We start from the raw sequence: 13723 nt of genomic DNA, 5'->3' as shown, positions 1-13723 counted from the left end.
GCTACTGCTAGCGTTTCTGACAATTCCTGACAGGACTTCCACATTTCTAAAACATACACTTCTGACTGGCATTAGGATCTGTTTAGACAAAAATTGGAGCACGACTGCAATACTGTACCAGCTATACGATGTTAGTGGAGACTCTGAAGACTGCTTAGGAGACAGTTACATCATATACCACATTTTCCCTGAACGCATGACATTCACGGTGCTATGTTCAGCTAACGAAGGCAGGAGGAAAGACTACTCTCTCCGTTTAGCCAAGCTTACCAGCAGTGCTGGGCTGATGCATACCCAGAAATCCTAGATGAGCTATCACTGCATTTGCACAGGTGGACCCTGTGGTACCTGTGATACAGAAACTCGACCCATGCATGAAAGCACCTATGCCATAGACAGGTGGTTCACATAACAGAAGACAGAAAACAGATACAGACACTAGAGTACATATTCCTTATATCTGTCAATCTTATCTTTCTATCTATCTGGCTAACAAACCCATATTCTCAGGTAACAGACCTGCAGTTTATCATAACTAGCTACCCAAATGAACCGCGGACATAACCGATACCCTCAATATCAATATAAGTATCAATATAGGCTGGGGGATGACGGGATTGAGAGCAGCCCTGCCGAGAAGGACTTGGGGGAACATGGCAGACATGAGCCAGCAATGTGCACTCGCAGCCCAGAAGGTCAACCATATCCTGGGCTGCATCCAAAGCAGCGTGGCCAGCAGGCCGAGGGAGGGGATTCTGTCCCTCTGCTCTACTCTGGTGAGACCCCACCTGGAGTCCTGCATCCAGCTCTGGAGCCCTCAGCACAGGGAAGACATGGACCTGTTGGAGCGGGTCCAGAGGAGGCCACCAAAATGCTCAGAGGGATGGAACCCCTCTCCTATGAGGACAGGCTGAGGGAGTTGGGGTTGTTCAGCCGGGAGAAGAGAAGGCTCCATGGAGACCTTATGGCAGCCTTCCAGTACTTCAAGGGGGCTTGTAAGAAAGATGGGGACAGGCATTTTAGCAGGGCCTGTAGTGATAGGACAAGGGGTAATGGTTTTAAACTAAAAGGGGGAAGATTTAGACTAGATCTAAGGAAGAAATGTTTCACCATGAGGGTGGTGAAACACTGGCCCAGGTTGCCCAGAGAGGTAGTAGATGCCCCATCCCTGGAAACCTTCCAGGTCAGGTTGGATGGGGCTCTGAGCAACCTGATCTAGTAGAAGATGTCCCTGCTCATTGCAGAGGGGGTGGACTAGATGACCTTCAAAGGTCCCTTCCAACCCAAACTATTGTATGATTCTATGATGATCAAGAAATTTGTCTTGCAGGAGTTTAATAAAAAGGTACAAAAAAAAGCTATCTTTGACCTATTTTTTTCCTTAAAAGTAAACCTTTGGAAGGTCCTGTAAAGAATTTTCAGAACAGCCAGCATCAGTTACTTCTGTATGAACAACTCAACATTTGAGCTGCATATTCATGCTATTCCCACAGACTTCTGACTTTCCAAGCAGCATTCCAGCCAGCCATCCAGACATAATTCAGACTTGAGGCACAGTTTCACAACAACTTTCCATAACTCCAGAGCGAGAAAGAACTTTGCAGGATTCCCTTTGCAGATCATAAATCTCGCTATTTAATCAGCCATAGAAATAGCTAATATATATCTCAGTATACTCCAGTCACTGGAAATGAATCATCTCCCTTTCATTCTAAAAATTCCCAGACCCTGATAAATAATGATATTAATATTTTATTGCTATTTTTAATACATCTGGTTAGGTCGTTATGCAATGCATACATTTCCCCTTAGGTTATTTTATTGCCATTATACTTGAAATTAAAACGAGGAGTTATACTCTGTTTTATACATGAACATTACATTTTCAATTGGCACAGATCAGTGTGAACTTTTTACTTGATTGTTAACGGGACTCTGTTGAGGAAAGTATTATAAAGGATGATTTAATAATAAAAAAAGCTAATTACAGTGGATATATGGGAATGTCTACTTAATTAAGTGGAAAAAATACTTGTGGGATCAGTTCTAGTTTTCCCATATGCATAGCCATTATTCCTACATGTAGAAATGCAAAAACAGTCATGCATCATCTACAGTTTAGAAGTGCTCTAAAGACAACCAGCTTTATCAAGAGTATGGTGGATAGACAACCAAAATGTTTTATCTTTAGACTGTTCAACTTGAAATGCAAGACAAAACAGTTTTGGAAATTAACTAGCTATAAAAAAAACCTAGGAGTTCACCATTCTTATTCACAATAGAAATGCACCAAAATACTATTATACAGATTACAAACGTGAAATTATCAACTAACGTGCTTAAAGTAACCAAGAATGGTGGTCTTAGGCATATTTTGCACATGGCCACACATGCTCTCAAAAACAGTTTTTAACAAATCAGCATTAGAGCGTCTTGCAAGAATACAGGTAGGATATAAGTTCTGTGGAAAAGGTCCTGGAAGTCTCAGATAGGAAGCTCAGACTGAGCTGGTGGTGTGCCCTGGCAGCAAAGGCAGCCAGAAGCCTCTCAGCACAGTAGATGAAGGGAAGAGATTAGCCGCACACAGCACTCATTGTGGAAGCATAGATGTTGGCAGGGACCTCTGGAGACCATCTAAGTCCAACCCCTGCCCAAAGCAGAGTCACATGGAGCAAGTTGCTCAAGGCCATGTGCAGTCAGGTTTTGAACTCCAAGGATGAATACTCTGCAAACCCTCTGACCAAACAATTCCACAGAATTCAACCATCTTTTCTGCAAAGATTTTTTTGTCCCAATGTTTAAAAGTAATTAATTTTATTGCATTGGTGTTACTAGAATACCACAGTTTTAGGGACCCCAATACAAGAAAAACAAACTAGAGCAAGGGCAAGAGGTCACCAAGATGCTCAGAGGTATGGAGCACCTGCCCTCTGAGAGACTGAGGGAACTGCGGTTGTTCAGCCTCAAGAAAAGATGGCTTCAGAGGCACCTAAAACCTATGTTACCAAGAAAACAAAGTTTTTTCTCAGGTTTTAATAGTGATGCATAATGAGAGGATAAGAGACAAGCAGCATAAATAAACAAGAGGTGTTCCATCTGGTTGTAGGGAGAAACTTTTTCAACATTAGGACAATCAAGCATTGCAACAGTTTAACTCCCAGAGAGTGTGCAGTCTCCATCCTTGGAGGTTTCAAGATCCAACTGGGCAAAGCCCTGAGCATCTCGATCTGACCTCAGAGCTGACTCAACTTTAAGCAGTAGGCTGGACTAGATGACCTGTAGAGACCCCTTCCTACCAGAATTATCACAGAATCACTAGGTTGGAAAGGTCCTTCAAGATCATCAAGTCCAACCATTAATCCAGCGCCACCATGTCCCCTAAACCATGTCCTGAAGCGCCACATCCACACGTTTTTTGAACACTTCCAGAGATGGCGACTCCACCACCTCCCTGGGCAGCCTGTTCCAATGCCTGACCACTCTCTCAGTGAAGAAATTTTTCCTAATATCCAATCTAAACCTCCTCTGGCGGAACTTGAGGCCATTTCCTCTTGTCCTATCAGTAGTTGGGAGAAGAGGCCAACACCCTCATCGCCACAACCCCCTTTCAGGTAGTTGTAGAGAGCGATAAGGTATTTTAGAAGTTCCATTTGTTTTCCTGAAATAAATAAAAATTGCTGTGAGGTATAGTCTTTCTGGGGCAAAAGCTAAAGAAAAAATTTGGATAATCATGAAGCACTGAAAAGGAAAACCATTACAGCATATCATCATCCAAAACTAACTGCTATAAAACAGCATATATCGCCACAGATATACAAGATTAACTGACATCTTAGAGTCAAATTTATATTTAAAAAATCTCCTAGTATTTCTAGTTAAATCTTTTTTTTTTAATTTCAGTCAAATTGTGATGAAATGTATGTATAGCCACTTACAAGCCTATAACAACAGAGAAAAAAACTGAGAACGAAGATGCAAAGTAATCTGAGAACAGAAAATAGACTGAATTATTGTGCAATATTAAACTACTGGAAAAGTTCTGCAAAACTAACTGGTGTCAAACACATACCTGCATAGAAAACCCCATATCACCAGAAAACAGCACAAGTGAATCTGCTAAAGCAACAGGTGATTTGACCCCAGTTTTTTATTTCTTCTCTAGGCTAAGAACTGTAAGCATGTCAGGAAGTGATTGTCATGTTGCTCAATGTCAACACTGTCTTTTAATCCATAGGTCCCTGTGGTTCAAAGATGTGCCATTATACTAAAAATACACAGTCACATTAGACAAAAAAGGGAGGGGGCTAAGATGAGTGAGGAAAAGAGAAATAATAGATACTATGTGTAGCAAAACTCAGCCAAGAAATACATATTTCTTAATAACACCTTTGACAATTCTGGAACCCAGAAAATGAGACAGTCGGGGTGCACTGGAAAAATAAATGAGTTTTCGGTTAAGAATAATAAAGGGATACAAATACAATCATTTTTCTATTACACTCTCACACATTGGAAAGACAAACAAAAACCAAAATAAAAACAGCTTGTATTAGTCAAAAATTTCACAACAGGATCCTAACTGTTATCAAAGTACACTCTTTAAACTTATCCAATACTGGTAGGCCAACATCAAATGAAAGCCTACACTGATGAATAAATTAACAGAAATATTCTGCAGAGATTCTTAAATTGCAGTTATCACATGTCAAATATTCATCTTCTTTAAAATCCTTGTACGGTTTATTCAAACATTTCAGACAAAGTATCAGTAGTCATACATGAGTCTCTTATGACATATTTTCACAGAAAAAAGGAAACATAATAACACTAATCTTGTTTGGGATTCTCCCTTGGTTTTGTGCTTTTATGTTGTCTGGTTTTGTGGCTTTGTGAGAGAGAAGCGGTTTTTCCCAGTTGGCTATAAAGACATTCCATTATCTACAGTAGACCACATGGAAAATACTAAGGGAGCAGTAAGAACTAATTTAATGATTATTACCAGGAAACAATCAGCAGCAACTTTCTCGAGTAGAGACTGAAGTGGATCATCTAGACTACTGTGTACTGGCAACAAGCTTGGCAAGTTGAGAATCTACAGCTGTTAAAGTAAATCTGTGTCTCAGCTGCCATGATCCTGCCCTGGCCCTACTGTGTAGTTCTGCTCATTTCTTTGCTATGATACCTAATCAAGGTGTTCACGCCTTAAACCAACGAGTGCTTTTTTGTTTTGTTGTGCTGTCAGGCAGTTCATCTCCATCAATCAGCTCACAACAGGCAGCACTCAGCAAGGGACAGACAGCAATGAGCATTCAGGTGCAAGCAGGAGCATGGGATTATTACAATTGGATGTAAATCAGCTTATGCAATTTGGGGCATGATTTGATCTTAAGTTTAACGATTCCAGGTGCTACCTCACCCATACCCATCTAGTTCTTGCCCTCTGCCAGTGGATTTGGTGATCTTTCCAGAATGGTGACACTTTCCAGAATGAAGTCAGCTAGAATCACAGAATCATGCAATGGCTTGGGTTGGAAGGGACCTTTTAACATCATCTAGTCCAACCCCCCTGCAATGAGCAGGGACATCTTCAACCAGAATAGGTTGCTTAGAGCCCCATCCAACCTGACCTTGAAGGTTTCCAGGGATGGGTCATCCACAAATTCTCTGGGCTCCCTCATCATAAAAAAAGTGTATTTCTTATGTCCAATCTAAATCTATCCTCTTTCAGATTAAAACTGTTGCCTTTTTCCTGTCACTACAGGCCTTGGTAAAAAGTCTCTTTCCATCTTTTTATAAGCCCCCCTTAAGTACTGAAAGGTCACAATAAGGTCTCCCCAGCATCTTCTCCAGGCCAAACAACCCCACCAATCTCACCTTGTCCTCACATAAGAGGTATTCCAGCCCTCTGATCATTTCTGTGGCCTCCTCTGGACCCACTCCACAGGTCCATGTCTTTCCTGTGCTGAGGGCTCCAGAGCCGGAAGCGGGACTCCAGGTGGGGTCTCACCAGAGCAGAGCAGAGGGGCAGAATCCCCTCCCTCAACCTGCTGGCCACTCTGCTTTGGATGCAGCCCAGGACATGGTTGGCCTTCTGGGCTGCAAGTGCACACTGTCAGTTCATGCCCAGCTTTTCATCCACCGGCACGCCTGAGTCCTTCCCGGGAGGGCTGCTCCCAGTCCATTCATCCCTCAGTCTGTATTAACATCAGGGATTGCCCTGAGCCAGCTGCAGGACCTTAAACTTGGCCTTACTGAACTTCATGTGGTTCGCATGGGCCCACTCCTCAAGCTTGTCCTGGTCCCTCTGGATGGCATTCCTTCAGCAAAACAATCTTTATTTTCTGGGTTTTTTATGCCCTTCCTTTCAGTGAGTTAATTTCTTGTTGTATTAGTTCTCCCAATCAACTCAACCTGCAACTATCTTAACATGTTCTAGCATAAGTAAAGCGGTATCAACAAAGAAGGGAAACAAAACCAAAAATGGAAGAAAAAAAAAAAAACAAACAAGCAAACCCTTTCATTTCAGCAGCACTCTGCAGTTGCACTGAATTAACTGTAACATCATTAGTCACACCACTAGCATAATCTTTCAAGCCTGCTTTTGATAGATGTGTGAATCCTTGAATACATCCAATTGATAACCATTCCACTTCTTATATAAGAGCTTAAATTGCATCGATGAAAATTTAATTCCATTACAATTAGTTTCACTACTTTGTTCATCAGTACTTGATGGTTTTGTATGAAAACAGAATTTTAAGGAGAAATTATGTAATCTCTGAATTTCCCTTTCTAGAAAAAAAACGAGCAGCAGGCCTGTGACAGAAGATGTTCCAGAAACAGGTAAAATAGTTGAAGGGCTTGCATTTCTTTACCTGACTTTCTTCCTTTCAAGTAAATTTCAAGTTCTCACTTTCTTTTTCTATTAGGTTTTCATATATTTTTGGTATGTGACCAAGTATTGGAAAACGTAGCAGTTCTAAGACTGAAATAAGCAAACCAACATTTTATTACAGGAATCAACATAAGACAACTACGCTTTTCAATTTGCATTTAATTCAATTTGCTACTACTCATTTGACCTTTAACCAGGAAAAATACACTTAAAATACTTTCAAAGAAGTTAGACTTCTGTTTGTTGATTCGATTTTACACCAGTTTTGTCAAAAATTAACTCTCTTACAAGTTTAAATTCACAATATGCCTCAGCCAACATGGTTTAGCCAATGAAACATTCATATTAAAACATAAGTCATAGGCAAGAATACGTTAAAACACTTTTAAAAATATTAAGTACCGTAAGGAAAGATGTATCTGTCAAAAAAATGCTATCAAAATAACGTGGAAAACTTTAATTTAGTTTCACTGAAAAGTGCAGCTTCAATTCATAGGAATTTTTATGGTTATTCACATTTTATGATTATTTATTAATGATTGGAGAATAGCCATTTTCCACACACATGAATTCCACCTCCAGGGTCTTTGCTACATCAAAATCACCTGGAGAAAAAAATCCTCAAATTTTCAAGCATTTATCCAGAGCATTTCAAAACAAATAAAGTTACATGGGACCTTTCAAAAGGATTTAATCTAATAAATACAGTAGAAGCACTTGTCCATTGCTTCATCTTTTAAGAGAATGTTAGGAATAAATCAGCCAAAGTTTTGCCATCTCTGTAACAATTTCTACTGTCACCACAATAATACTGAAACAATTTCACAGAGAAGATCCTCTACACTATGCAAGTAGCTAATCTAAAAGCAGGGGATAATCAGAACGAAAAGGTATGAACATAAAAAAAAGAAAAACAGCAGCAGCAACCTGCTAAATATTTGTAACCATAATTTATTTTCTAATCAGCTCACTGAAAGCAGCAAATGAACCCTGACTGCAAACATCTGCCTACCATACATTGCTAAAAACAATTCTTTGTTGCCAGTGCAAAAAAGAAATCATCACCTTTCAGAAACTTTCACATTTCTAACAAAAGTCAATTTTGGTCCCATTGTAAGCCAGGAATTCAAGATGACTATTATTTTAGTGCATATATTCTGAATTTACAAAATCAGATTATTTTTACTTTCTAGAAAGTTTCAAAATGTTTATCTCAAATGACACAGACCTGAAAAACAGATATTAGATAAATATTATTTGATGCCTATCGCAACAAAGCCTGGAAAATTTAATTCAAGGTAACTTCTTTGTAAACTGAAAAGTCCAAAGTTTCTACTTTAAAGTGCTTCAGCGTCACAGCACAGTGTGTTAAGTTTTTTAATATGTTAAGTATGAAATACAGATGTTTGGACTCCCATTTAATCTATGGCAGATGGTATGGATTTCTCCTCCTGAATGCAAGATGTTCAGCTACATATTTACTATTTCTTGTAGAACCTTCTAATCTTCATAAACTTACATGCCAACAAATGCAAACATGCACACACAAATCCACCATTCTTAGTCTGTAACCTGCTGCATCTAACAGAAAATTGTGCCTGCATTTATAGCTACTCCACATTAAAAAAACTGACACAATCAGCGGAGTAGCATAAGTATCAAGTTTTAAATGGATGTTTTAGAAATATGAAGATAATTTCAGGAACTATAAGAAAGCAATTGTTTCTATGTTGCTATATTAATGTCTTAAAAATTAATAAATAAGCCAGCTTTTCATCACCTCAGTGCGACCACTTTACTTGGAGACATAAGCAAACATTCTCCATGCTTGGTGACTGAGGTGCACAACATGCCTGTAGAATTAGAGATTTCAACTGCTCTAGAACATCATACTACAGTGAAACATGCAGACATTTCGATGAAAAGAAGTTGCACACATTTTTTTTTCTCCCCCTTTTCCTTTCGATGCCAAACTTGCAGCAGATTTCTCCAATGGGAAAATCTACTTCTCCCCTGTTTTTCATAGATGTACTCTTTCTCAACAACCTTAAAGTAGTTCAAAGCCATGACATTAATCGGTTATCTCCACTACTTACAGACAGGAAAAATCAATTTACCTGAATGCCATCAAGCAACTTGCTCATGCACCAGTAACTGTCAGCTTCTATGTTCTGCAGCACTTCTTCAGGCAGACTGGAAACATCAAAATTTTCCACTTCTTCTTCTTCTGTTTCAGCAAAAGAGAAAGACAAGTCATGATGTGCACAGAATAAATAAAGCAAGGATGAGGAAAATAATTGAAAACAAAGACAACCACCACTTATCGTCTAATCAGAAACTTCAATGCACATTTACTTTAACAGAGACTAGATTAATCGTTATTGCTCAACTGTGTCATCTAATGGTTTTAAATGTTAATGAATACTTAATTTCTTGCAGACTGAAAATCTCAAATCACGCCTGGTTAACCAGAATATATAATAAATTGCTTCATTCTAAATGTTTCACACCTGAAAGAGGATCATCAGAAGCACTCTGAGAGCCCTCAAGCTATGTATGAACAATGTCTGCAGAACATATCTATGTTTGCAACAAACACAGTTGCCAGTCTTGAAAGGAGAAAAAGCCCTGAAAAATACTTTTTAGAACACCATGTTAGAAAGCTGGCGACAGCTTTTCAAGGAGGATTTGTTTTTCAGGCAAGCATTTGGAATCAGAAGGAAATCAGACAAAAGGAAACAGATGATTCCCACCACCCACCCCACCTTAAAAAGCCCCCATGATTCTCAGCACTGGAAAAGAACAGAATCTCAAGGGTGTGTAACTCATGGAAACCAAGTCTTTCTGTTGTCACAAGTGTGTTAAAAGAAATTCACATTTTGCTATGAATTGAAATTTTACCACCTAAGCCACAAAATTCTATTTTTAAACCATGGCACCTGAATTAATCCATTTTGAAAAGAACACAGAACATGCTGCCTTGCCAGCTAACTCCCAAAGCTCCCATACAGCCCCAGAAGAGAGTTAACATGAGCTGGGAATGCTCTGAGTAAATGCTGTAGCTTTCCTGTTGCAGCATCTCGCAGTGCCTTACTGTATCAAGATGAGAATCAAAGCAGCATCTTTCCCAGCCCTCGATTCTTCGCAGGGATGGAGAGGTGCGCTTATTCTATTTAAGCATATTATGATATACCAAGGAAAGAATTTCCACTGTTACACAGTTGAAAGGTAGCATTGAATAAACAGAAAGAACACAGAATATGTAATATCTTATAACTCCACTATTATCTTTTAGCTTTGCAGTATGTCATTACAGAAGCCCAAGTACATCTTTAGGTTGTCACACTTGATTATGCTATCTTAAAGCACTTATTTGTCAATTGGTAATAACCATGAGCATTACACCTGTTATAAATTAATTTTAACATACCAGTGATTTTACGACTACTAGACAACACTGGTAGCAAGGTGTTACTAAAGCATTCTTGTTTGCACTGGTGTCTAGATGTGGGTGTGTGTCTTCTAAGGGATCATTGGATTTGGACTGTGAAATATTAATAGCTGTGGGATAAGGAGATTAGGTCATGCTAATAAAACATTGGTCAGATTTTGGGAAACCTGGTAAGTAAAACAGGGGACTGCAGCAGAGACTCCGTAAAATAAAAGTACACAGTGAACTCAGAAGCGCCGGACTGTAAACAATGCACCAATAGTCACTTACTGGTTATTAAAAGGAATGCTACCCTTGCATTGGAGTAGTTTCAAAAACCCAGTTTACAGAAGATCAACAAACAAGTGTGCAACATATTTTAAACAGCCTAAATAATACTCAGGTGTAACACTGCTTTGCAAAACAATGAAGAAAGAGTGAGTAGCAGACTGCAACAGTAAATTTTTTTAATAGCAGATCCTTTCGTGAAGAAGCAGCTCCTTACCCAACATCAGCAGCATATTCCTCCCAGCAAGGAAGACAACAGACCCCCCAGAAATCTCTATCATACTCCTCCCCTAGAAATGGACAGCAAAATCTCTGTGGAAAATGGGGGTAACATAGGCATAATTGGGAGTAACACTGCAGTAATAGGCCATAATACTCCCCTCCAAAATCTTTGTACTGTTCCCATCACTTTCTCTATTAAACTCCCCTTGTTAAAGGGAGCTTCTAACACAAATTTAGATTCATTTCACTTATGAATTCCCTTCTAACTCCTTTACAAAAAGCATGTTAAGATGAAAGCCTAGCATAATATAAAATCTAAGAGTTTTTTCATAGAAAGATGCTTGAACACAACGGAGATAACAAGAAAGGATTGAAGGCAAAAAGACCAACATCAAGAAAAAATCCAAACCATCTAGCAATTAAGAAACCTAACTCAGATTAGGCAAGTAGCTAAGATGATGTCCATTTGGCAAAATTAATCCAAACTGAAATGCCAGTTCTGCAGCTCAAAGAGAAGACAACAGAAAGTCCCTCAAAGTCCAGAAACAGTAGTAAATTATTATTAATGCCAACATGTCCTTTACTAATAGTCTACTACAAGAAAAATTACTAAGAGTACTCACAAGATTTACTCACAGAAAGACCAAAAATTATTAGACGTAGTATGGACAAAAAAAGTCAATTTAAGATTACAAGTTTATTTTAAACCTGTGAAAAAATTCAATATCAAGTATCTACCTATCTACCTCCAACCTGATGTCCCCTTAAGATTTTAAAACAAACAAGAAACCCCCACAATCTTTACCAGTTCATAAATGGAAATTAAGGATGCATATTCCCATTAATTTAGAAAAGAAAGACTCTTCCAGACAGACAATAAGATGATGTATCCTCTAGAGCAGGAACAATTTTTTTGGTATACTCTATACATGTTAATTCATAAAAATGTCTTACAGTTATACAGTTTATGTTTATTACATATTCATAAACCAGTGCCCCAGTAGGGAAAATGTCTAGTTAATATTTATTTTCATTTTAATATTTTAAACAGTGAAAAAAGCAGTAACCCATTCTCTCTCTGCCTTATAATATCTACAGAAAAAAAACAATTAAATGAAGCAGAGTTCCCCATATTTATATAAAACACAAACATATTGAACTTTATTCCCCTTGAAAGAAGCAGTCTTCAGGCCCTCCTTCACTAAACACTTGCTGAAAGACTAATATTACGACTACTTATATAGTGTGTTCCTTTGCAAATTTCCTGCCTTTGAGTATCTTTTCTTTTCATGATAGTGCTATCGCATTTCTGAACAAAAAGGAAGTTATAAACCATAGTACAATACAGTAACTCTTCTACAGGTGGGCATGAAAAGATAACAAATGAAAGAGATTTTTTATCTTCTCTTTCTCATCTCTCTTATCTTACTTCTTTTTTGTCCTTCTCTTTCAAAACCTACCATTTCACACAATATTCTCATACCAGGATTTAAACGAACAAAAGAGCTGAAGATACACCTAACGAAGGTGGGCATCTTCATCTCCTTTCACAGCCAACACAGAAAAACAAGTAGTGACAGAGTATTAGCTGTCTTGTTCTAAGTAGAAACCTAAAATAAATCAGATTAATCCCATCCAAAGAAAATCCTGTTTCTCAGTATTAGTTATAAGTTGAACTTAAAAGGATTGCCTCAGAACGCAGACATCTAACTGTGTAAGTCTAAACTTCGCTGAAATAAAACTTTAAACGCCCATCAAAAGACTTCCCATCCTGTGACTGAACTACCAGCAAAAGTAAAAATGACAGGCTGCAAGAAAACAGCAGCAGTTTGAGAAACAAGGCTGAAGCAATTTGGACAGCAAAGACACCCCAGCATTACTGTTTTGGAAAAATTAGATTCTAACTGTTCTAGTAAGGAAGGACTCTCAAATTGGAAAGACAAATTTTTAATTTTGTTCCCCAAAAAGTAGAATAGACATTTTATGTTTTAAGAAACATCTTCCAATGGTTTCAACTACTTTTTGTCACAGGTGTGCTCACCAAGCACAAAGAGGATGTCAGGACAGGCCCTTCTGAAAAGAACATGGGTCTGACATAAATTCACTATTCTAAGTATAATTCTCATTATTCCACAGGAGAAAAAAAAAAATGGATTAGAGATGGAAAGGCAACTGTTATCAAGTTCTTTCTGCTCTAGTTTGGGCAATCCTATAAACCATAAGATGTAGATAGCATTCAGGAACCATCCAATTCTTTCACTAAAAGAATCCATAGTCCCTAAATGTAATGTCACAGAGCCACAATCTCAACCACTACAGAAATAAAAATAACACTTTTAGGAAGTACTCATCTATCTCTCTTGTTCTCTCTCTCCCCCTTTGGAAGAGACATCCAAGAACATTATGCTTTTCTGTGGCATATACTGACTGAACTCTAGCCTCTTAAACATAAAATAAATACTCAGGATTTTTATATGTTCTTTGAATATATAAGCTACTTCCAGTCCAATTATTGTTCCCATAGCGCTTCTCATGCTTCACTAAGTCATCTCTTCTAATATCAGATAATAAAGTTTTGAAATAAAAAAAAAAAATCATTAACTAGGTAAGACAACTCAATTGTATTTCAGTTATACACCAGCAGTATCTACCTTATGTAAAACAACTGTTTCAAACTTGAGTCTAAAAGTCCACAACCAAGTATTTCAAAGAATAAATCTAATTACTTAGAGATATATTAAAATACATTGTTCATTAGATCAGCTAAGAAGTGTATTTTTGTATATGTTATATTAACCGATACTTTTTTATTTAAACATGGTGTACACTGAACAAGGAGCTACACTGTGGAAGCCATCCAGACACTGAATCTAATAAAGGCAGCACAG

General features: G+C 38.1%; 1 protein-coding gene across 1 annotated transcript in view; it reads right to left on the bottom strand.

Moving 5' to 3' along the window:
• The window catches only part of LOC104621557 (TBC1 domain family member 22A-like), a gene marked incomplete at both ends in the record, with an annotated part of 102247 nt that overhangs the window by 66923 nt on the left and 21601 nt on the right, over window positions 1-13723 (bottom strand). Inside the window, one exon of the mRNA XM_010288075.1 lies at window positions 9013-9122. Coding sequence (XP_010286377.1) covers window positions 9013-9122 — 110 coding nt within the window. The remainder of the gene's footprint in view (window positions 1-9012; window positions 9123-13723) is intronic.

This window comes from Phaethon lepturus, unplaced genomic scaffold (genome assembly GCF_000687285.1).
Source record: "Phaethon lepturus isolate BGI_N335 unplaced genomic scaffold, ASM68728v1 scaffold7545, whole genome shotgun sequence".
In the NCBI taxonomy this organism is placed as follows: domain Eukaryota; kingdom Metazoa; phylum Chordata; class Aves; order Phaethontiformes; family Phaethontidae; genus Phaethon; species Phaethon lepturus.
This window is presented reverse-complemented; position numbering and strand designations above follow the sequence as displayed.